General features: G+C 31.7%; 1 protein-coding gene across 1 annotated transcript; it reads right to left on the reverse strand.

Annotated features, from left to right (window-relative positions):
* Nucleotides 1–5,939: 5,939 nt before the first annotated feature.
* LOC125867402 (zinc finger protein SHOOT GRAVITROPISM 5-like) lies at nucleotides 5,940–9,940 on the reverse strand. Its single transcript, XM_049547893.1, has 3 exons — nucleotides 9,661–9,940; nucleotides 8,678–9,077; nucleotides 5,940–6,677 (listed from the first exon to the last, which is right to left on the reverse strand). The coding sequence occupies exons 1-3, from the start codon at nucleotides 9,743–9,745 to the stop codon at nucleotides 6,092–6,094; spliced, it is 1,071 nt and encodes a 356-aa protein (XP_049403850.1). The 5' UTR covers nucleotides 9,746–9,940; the 3' UTR covers nucleotides 5,940–6,091.

The raw sequence follows: 9,940 nt of genomic DNA on the forward strand, positions 1-9,940 counted from the left end.
ACGTGATGTCGCTTCGTCCAAGATAGTAGATGCTTTGAAAAATTGGGGGTGTGTATGTTCTATTTTTGTTGTGGGGATATCTTCTTAACTTAGGTTGACTAGTGATATTAGTGTAGTCATTTTTGTGGAGAATATATGATCAACTCAGCTTAATTTTCGTGGCTTTTAAGTTGAAGATTTTAGCTTATGTCTCAATTTACGTGAATATGTTCGATTGGGTACAAAGTTTAAAAGGAAAGAAAAAACTTTTAAAACTTAAAGTTTAAAATAAGTCATCAAAAATTCTTTGACTATAAAATTGTTTGTCACAACCCAAATCCGGATGTGATGGCACGTGTCCATTTCCCATCGGACACGTCAGCCTAACCCAACCACAACGATAGAAAAGTAGAAATACGAGAATAAAAGATAATAAATAAGCGGAAGACTTTAATTAAGACTTAACACTACCCAGAATTTGGTTGTCACATGTACAAACCTCTAAATACAGAATTCGAATAAAAATATACAAGTCTCAGAGTATAGTTCTCGAATAGAACAAAACTGAAAGTAAAGATAACTCAAGGGCACGTCTGGAATGAACCGCTACCTCTCGAGTATGTCTCGAAGCTCAATCTGCTAAAGAAAATACTAAGCCGAATCTGAGAGAGAGCTGTCAACCTACACAATTGTGTAGAAGCAAGGGTGAGTACCGAAAACCACAGGTACTCGCAAGTAACTCTAAACTAAGCAAAACTAGCAGCTACAAACAACTCCTTTCAATCCCAACCGAACCACCGAAACTTCAATCTAGCAGCAAACCAACCAACCTATACTAAACAGATCATATTCAACAGCCAGAACCAACAGTATATCCTCATCAACCTCAGATCAACAAATAAGAGCAAGTAGATCAAATTCCACATAAGAAGGGTAAACCGATACAATCCACACATCACAGACAAAGATAAGGCAAATGCGATGCAAAATGCAATAATGATGTCATGTAGTCGTGATGCATGTCTGTCCTACGATACACATCTGTTGACGTAATCAGTCCGCGCTGAATACTCAAATCAGAACCCATGGGGGCCACACATGGACCATGTATCACCGCCGGAACCAGATCCCATCGGCATCCAAATCGCTAGCCGGAGCTAGTCCATCTCATATATCTCTAGCCGGAGCTAGTCTCAACTGTGTCTCATATCCATCCATCCTCATATCAGTGTCTCAGAACTCATGCAACAGATAGTTCACACATGGGATGAATAATGAATATGCACATGTCATCAATCACAATCATATCACGATCACATCATAGTATTACACATCATCTGTCTCAATCACAACCATATCACGACCACATCATAGTATTACACATCATCTGTCTCAATCACAACCATATCACGACCACATCATAGTATTACACATCATCTGTCTCAATCACAACCATATCACGACCACATCATAGTATTACACATCATCTGTCTCAATCACAACCATATCACGACCACATCATAGTATTACACATCATCTGTCTCAATCACAACCATATCACGACCACATCATAGTATTACACATCATCTGTCTCAATCACAACCATATCACGACCACATCATAGTATTACACATCATCTGTCTCAATCACAACCATATCACGACCACATCATAGTATTACACATCATCTGTCTCAACCTCAATGTCTGTATCAATCATAGCCTACTCATGCTCTTCTATCCCCTCAATATCAGTTATCACATGACTTATTCAACAAATTCAAGTCACATATAACACATTTAGCTCGTTTTATTCCCCATCTTTCATTTACAACAATTTCAATCAACAAATAAAACCCATCCTCAATCCCCATTACTCCCCAACACAATTAGGAAAGTAGTCATGCGTAGTCTAAGAGTTTTACAAAGTTTGGAAGCCACTTGCCTTAAAACGAACTCCAAAAGTTACTTGACTTGAGCCTTTCCTTTCCGAGTATAATCCGGATCACGATAATCTATTCAAACAATTATTCACAATCACAATTCGAGTCCAATGACACCAAAATCAAGAAATTTAGGGAAAAAGGGCAAAACGGTCCAAAAGTCTCATACCGGAAAACGATACCCAAATCTGGAAATTTTTGATGTAAAATGATCCTTAAAGTATTTGGAAGCTAATGGTGAAAACCAATTTGAAAACGGAGTTGAAATCAATTCACAAACTCAATTTGAAGGAAAATCCACGTTCTTGAAGAAGCCTAAAATATTCGGATCCGAAACCCCGACTCGAAAATGAAATATCTCTTGAAAAACATCTTACCCATGCTTAGATAAGTTCAAATATGAAATTTCATCAAAAACGGAGTTAAGATCGACCTTGAAATTCTCAATTTATCAAACTTTAACTTTACCGGGAAAGTCCAAATTGTACGCGGTTAATATGATGAAAATAATCGATGAATCAATAATTTTATGTTAAAATCAGTTTACCCATAACATAAGGATCGTAAATATACCTTTTTCATCAAAAAGGGAGTCCAAATCGATAAAACCCCAATTTTTCCCAAGAGATTTACGGATAGGAAAAAAAACCAGATAAAGAAATTATGAGAAAATGTCGAATTGAAGATTGAATACTAACCCTCATATTAATTCAAGAAGAAACCCGTAAGAATCACTCCATTCCGATCTCTAGAACTCCCGATATGCTCAAAATACCAAATGAACACAGTCTGAGATTTTTATAACAGTACATGGCTGTTATGCACCAGAAAAACAGCAGTTAATCTTTCACTAAAAAGGCCGTAATTTCCTCATACGATAGTGAAATGACCCGATTCTTTTTTTTAAATGTCTTAAACAATGATACGGACCTGCTCGTTCAATCGGAGCTCAATTTCATGCTCGTTTGCCTAGTCAAATATCATTTTTACTCGGTAAATAATTATTTCTTATTTGCGATAAAAGTCCAATCTCGGGTTAGCGAAAATGCACCAAAATTTGCAGATAAGTCCTATAATTCATGCTCAAAATTTCAGAACCTTCGGAATAATTTTTCGACCTTTAAAACTAATAATGAACCCTTTAGTTGCCACAATTTGCTGAAATAGTGTCAAAGCATCCAAGAAGCTTAAAAGCTCACCCAAAACTCATTTGGCACTTCCCGAACACAAACCAAATATGCTACTAGCTTGAAAATGACATTTCGGACTCAATGAAATCGTCGGAATTTGAATTCGAGGTCTCCTTGACCCGGTATCCGATAAGGCGTCAAGAAACTAACTTTAGGCTCAAAAACTCGAAACGCACTCGGGGCCTCTAAAAATTCAACCAAGACTCATTCTAGACTTAGAATCACCCCCTGAATCCAACGGTGCCCTCGGAATTCCATTTCGAGCACCGGAACCTCGTTTGTTGACCAAAGTCAACTCTTGATCAAAATTTCACAATTTTAGCAACTTAGGACCTCAAATCTTTGTTTTAACTCCAAATTCGACTCCGTAAAATTCTCATAGACCTGTTTTGACATTCTAAAACTGCTGGAATCGACAGAAATCCGATTTGAGTCTCGAAACTCCAAATGACTCAAAATAACACTTTTAACCAAACTTTAACTCTTAAAAACTCAACTTTCCAAAAATTCAACTTTTCATCAATTTTCCTCCAAACCAACTTCGAAAATACAACAATTAGGACTCGGGGCAACTATAGGGAGGGGTAAAACGGTCATTTTATGAAAATTTCCAAAAATGACCTTTAGGGTCATTACATTGTTTCATTAAGAGGACAATGAATAACTTGAAGTCAAATTATTACTAAATATAAATAATGTCATTCCTTTTTAATTTGTTTAAAAAGAAAATAGTATTATATAAATTGAGACGAGGGATTCCTTTTTAATTTGATTAAAAAGAAAATAGTATTAAAAAGGAAATATTATTTTGATTTTTAATTGAGATCATATCCTTAAAAATCTCACATGCAATATATGTCTTAGATCCTCACGGGCTTTGTTATGGTTATGGGCCTCATTCTTTTAGTGAAGCCCATATTACGTATTGTTTGCTTTGACCCAATAGTCCTTACTGAAATGTCTTTTGATTCCGCCATTTAATCGAACCAAAAGTGAACATATCATCATGTGAATTTATGATGCGTCTTATATAATATTTCACTCTTCTTTCCCTTTTTGATGTGAGATTATTCGTGTAAGGTTTCATATGTATCGCTTATATCGAGTACTACCTCAAAATCCGCACGATTGCCTTGGGTTTGCCATACCCTCAATTTGTCATTAAAATTTTACTTGACATTTTTAAAACCACACGATTATAGAGTATTTTGATACTCGCTCTGTTTAATAATAATTGTCCACTATATACTAAATATAGTTATCCAACAATACTTGTCCAATTTAGAAAATCAATTTAATTTTCCTTTTGTGTCTATTATTTTGTCCTTCCTATTAAATACTATTTATCATCTAACACATTTCTCAAAGCATTAAATTTAATAAAGTCAAAGGATAATATAATACTCCCTCCGTCCCATTTTAAATAAATAAGGGTAGAAGAGTAGAAGGGTAAAGTTACATCATTTTTTAATGCAAGTGCAAAGTAAAAATGTGACATATTAAATGGGACGGAGGGAGTAATATTACCCTTATAATTTGTTGTTTCTTAAGAGGTGTGTAAAGTCAATAATCAACAATTATTGTTGGACAGAGGAAATATACTTTTAATTTAAAACCACATTTTTTTACTTTCTTAAACTTCGTGAAGTTAAATTTAATCAAATAAATTCCAACAAAGAGATTAATTAATTTTTTTCACTGATAAAAGTGAGAGCCTATGAAAGAGACTTTTCTGCTTTTGTGTTGTGAGTGAGATATCAATTGGCACTGAAAATATGACCAACTTCATCATTAACCAAACTAAACCAAATCTCACCAATTTCCGACTACTTTAGTGACTAAGAAACCAAATAAAAACTACTTGACACCAAAGACTTTGTATTTGTCAAATACTAGTTTCTGTGTCTCAAAATACTTATCGTTTTTACTAAAAATCATCAATTTTAAAATACTTATCATTTTTGAAGTTCAAAGTAATTTTTTTTTATATATATAAGACATTATTATCCTTTCCATGATAGATATGAAGTTTAGGTATAAACATTGTCACAAACAATCTGTAATGGACATTGGTCCTACAATTCATCATGCTACAATATTGTTATGCCATGATATATATATATATATATATATATATCATGTTTTTCTTTGTTGACCAAACAACACATAATTATATAGTAAAGAGTGAAACCATTATCTGAAAATATGGATCTCAAAGTTATCCAAATTGACTTTTCAATTTCAATTATATGATCACAATCAAAGATTTTAAGAAAATATATTGAATCTTATTATTTTTATCTTACTCTTAATTACATGAATTATTCAGACCACATAACATGTTTTCAAACATGTGAAAGTACTTCAAACTTTGTTTTCCAATTTCATCAAATGAATTCTTATAAATTAAGTTCTTGTCTCTCTCTTTCGTAAAATATTATATAATCAAACCTGACTTCATTTTCAACTTCAACTTCATCAATTTAAAATAAAAAATATTTGAAATCTCATTACTATTAAAAAAACCGACTTCCAAAAAAGAAAATTGATCTTGGGAAATTAATTTTTGATTTTTTTTAATATCGACTTACAATTTGAAATGATTTTTTCAAATAAAATTAACTTTCTGAGATCGAGTTTCAATATTTCTTAAAGTGATGTATATTGCCAAAGGCCCACTTAATGCCCCAAATGCTCATAACATAATCCAATTATGAGATCTACCACTAAAGCAAGTCCCTCATCGAAACAACAACTACACCTCATCAATCTCAACAAATATAATTCATAGTATTATCATCCCCTTATTGCCAAAAAAAAAAAACAAAATTTGAAATAATTGTTGGAATGATTCACAATGAGTCTATTCATAATAATAAACACATACTAAAACCCTACATTAATTGACAAAATACAATGAACACAAATATACCAACTAACAAAAAAAATCCTAACCAACACATTACATAATATTTTTTGGGTCATTGCTCTCTTTCACCATCTGTTGTTGCTGAAGACATGTAACTCATAGGTGGAGAAGACTGATCAACATTATCAATTGGTGCATTTTGTTGAAACTTATTTTTGCAAGCATGACAAGTAATTTCCAAAATTGATGAACTTATTCTCTTAATAGCTTCCTCTTTCAATTTTTTTGCTCTTTCAATTTCACCTTGTGCTTGTTGTCTAATTCTCTTTGCATTCTCGAATTCCCTCTCCGCGTATTCCATCTCCCTCTTCGCGTTCCTACGTGCTTCCTCAGCATACGCCTTTTCAGCCATAACCAAATTAAGTACCTCATGATGACCATTTTTTGGTGATGATGATGATCCAATTGATAATTTCAAATGTGGTTCTTCAATAATATTTTCATGATGACTAGTACTTCTTAGGCCAAGTTCTAAATTTGTACTATTTGGTAAAGGCATTATGGCTAATTTTGGTAAATTTGTGTCACTTGAAAGGCTAGTACTTGAAGAACAAGCAGTCGTTGGTTGCAATGTTTGTAAATTTGGCCTAATTCTCTTTATAGTGCAAGTGTCTTGGTGCTCAATAAAACTTTCCACTCTACAAAATGCATGTTCAAATATATATATATTAATTAATTAGCTTGTGATCAAGAATAAATAACCAATCAATAATTTAGTGTCTTGAACTTTACAAACAAAGTTAGCTAACTAGGTATATATCTAGGGGTAGTAATAAGACAAGAAAAAAAAAAAGAAAAAGAGGCTAGTTCTCCTAGGGTTACCATAGAAAAGGAAAAAGTGAAAAAAAAGAAAGCAAAAGGGACAAAATTTTGGATATAAGTTTTATATACAAAAAATATTTACATAATTAAATCATTTATCAGATGATTACATGTAAAATCTATTCACAGACATTAATTAACTAGTCATTCTATTATATTTAGCTGGACAATATAATGTTAACTCAATTATCACTAAATATTTTTACGACAATATTTATTATTACCAAATATCTCTTTTGGTGCGGTGTATAAGACAAATCTCTGTATTATCAACTTATATATAAAACTTAAATTCAGACTAATTAATATTAAAGGGTAATGTTAAATGGCTAGAAATTTAAAAAATCTATAATATTTTTTATTTTAAAATATACTGATCTTTTTTCCATTTTTTTAATTAAAAGATATTAAAATTAAAATGGTAAAAATGTTCAAAAAGGTAAAATAACATAGATAATCATACTCTGAAAGTCAATTAATATGCAGCACAAACAAAGATGCACATAATTCTATTGGCTAGCTAGTTTATATATCACTTCCATTGGCTAGGTGCTAGTTAGAGTATAGTCATAATTCTATTGGAAATTGTATCAAAGACTGAGGAATGTGTGTTTGTTTGTTTACTACTCTCCTCTTCACATATTCCGGACATAACAATAATAGTATATTCAGTATGACTAACGCAAAAAATTAATTCTATTTCTTTTTATAGTGAAAGATAGTGTAATTTCACGAATGAAGTTTGAGGAGGATAATATATATGTGAAGACCTTATTTCTAGCTTAGAAGATAGAAAAATTATTTCGATAAACCCTCGACTATATAAAAAAAAACTTAAATAGAGTACTTTGAAAAAGAAATGAGTAAAGAAAAGGTTAAAGATTTCCATGAAAGTCACAATGTTCATTACAGTAGTTAGGAAACTGCTAAAGGAATCTTGAAACTCTGGAATATTCCACCTTTATTTATTAAAGTCCAAAAGAAAATGATGAGAAAGAATTTAACTATACATACTGTTACTGAAAAGAATTTCTGAAACCAATTTGTTGTAGCTAATAAAATATTTTATTTTTAAAATTATAAATTTAATATTGTAAGGCAATTTATACATGGATATTATTTGGATAACCTAACAGTACCCCCCCCCCCCGCCCACTCCAAAGAAAAATCTTATATGACACTGTACATAACTTAAACTTGAAAAAAAAAAAAAGAAGTTAAAAGATCTGCTTTAGGTTTATGAAACCCGCAAAATAGTTACTCCTACCATCCCATTTTAACTGTCATTTAAGCTCTTTTCACGCCCATAATATATACCTTCTAGCTAGCATATATATTAAACTCGACAAGAAATAGTTAAAGGATTTGCTCTTGCTTTATATACTTTTTGTTTTTACTATCAGGTTACAAGTAAGTCTTTTGAATATAAGACAGATCATCTGCTACAACACTAGTTAAAGTTGGTGCAAACTTTATGAGATGTAAAATTTAATCACACTAACTATTTAATTTATCACTCAAAATTTCTTCTTTCCTTTTTATAGGAGGATCAATAGTGTCCCTATTTACCTCCTAAAAACTAAAATCTTCAATCTACCAATTGTTAGTAGAGATGATCAACCACTTGATCGCTAGCCTCACTTGTCCTCTTAAAATTTCTTATGCATTGACGTTATATATAACTTAAAGTTATGTATATTACTAATATAACTTTTTTTTCTTTCGATACTATCAGGTCACATAGAGGATATATATATCTATTGCCAACAATAAGACTTATATATAATTTAAACTTGATAAGAAACAATAAAGTTACCTGGAAAAAACGCGACCACAATCGCAAGAATGTCCTCTAGTACCACAAGTCTTGAGATGTGCTTTGTAATCAGATTGAACAGCATAACCTTTGCCACATTTATCACAAATCCATTGCTTATTATCACTATGTTTCCTTCTAAAATGTTTCTTTATCCCAACAAGATCACCAAGGGCATGACAAGGATCATGGTGTAAACAACTTGGCTCAGGACAAACAAATACTCTTTTTTTAACTTGTGGATTTTCTCTTTTCACTAATTTCCATGGCACTTTGTGTCTTCTCCTATGCATTTGCAAGTTTTGATCCCTTTGAAAACCTTGGTTACAAATCTCACATATATATCTATCTGATTCCAATAGTGTTTTTGGGGAAAGTGAAACCACTTCTGCATCCGGATCTAACATAATCAAAGGGATTCAACAATTTATATATAACAAAAAAAAATTCAATAGTTTATAAATAACAAAGAAGATGTTATTATTACAAAGAAGCATATCTTTAACCCCTTTTCCATTTCACTAGATTTTTACCTTATATTAAGGTCCTTAAAATATTATAAATGTAACAAGAAAACTCAAGACTTGTTACTGGTTAGCGACTGAGCTAGAAATTTATATAATAATTTTGTTATATAAAAAAATACTAATAGAAGGTCACTCCTAGATGCAATTCTTGAACCCCTATTTCTTCGTATCAAGGGATTCAACAGTTTATAAATATATAAAAATCATAATAAAAAAAAAGAGAGGATAAACACTAATTATAACTATGGTGACAGAGTCAGGAATTTATAGAAAAAGAGATTTAAAATAGTAATAGATAAAACGTCACACCTAGAATTTAAACTCTTAACCTAAAGCAATTCTTGAAACCCCTTTATAACACAGGATTCAACGTTTTTAACCTATTTACACAAACAGTATAATTTTTCGACAAAAGAAAATTTGATTCCAAATTCAAGACTTGTTAATAATTATTACCTGGTGTACCAGCTGGTCTTCTTTTCCTTCTATTAGAATCCCCAGAATTAATAAAAGCTTCTGAAGAGGAAGAATTATCCAACATGGAGAAGAAATTTTAATTTGTATGTAGCTATAAAATTCTTTTGTAGATCAAAGTGAAAAATAAAAATAAAAAGAAAGATGAATTTTTAAGACAATATTACCCTACTTGTAACTAGTGGGGGTGGGGACTTTTTAGGAAGGTGGGAAGGCACTTTCTTTATGAGAAAATCAGTTATCTTTTTAAGCTTTTTGAAGT

Source organism: Solanum stenotomum, chromosome 6, assembly GCF_019186545.1.
Source record: "Solanum stenotomum isolate F172 chromosome 6, ASM1918654v1, whole genome shotgun sequence".
NCBI classification, from domain to species: Eukaryota; Viridiplantae; Streptophyta; class Magnoliopsida; order Solanales; family Solanaceae; genus Solanum; species Solanum stenotomum.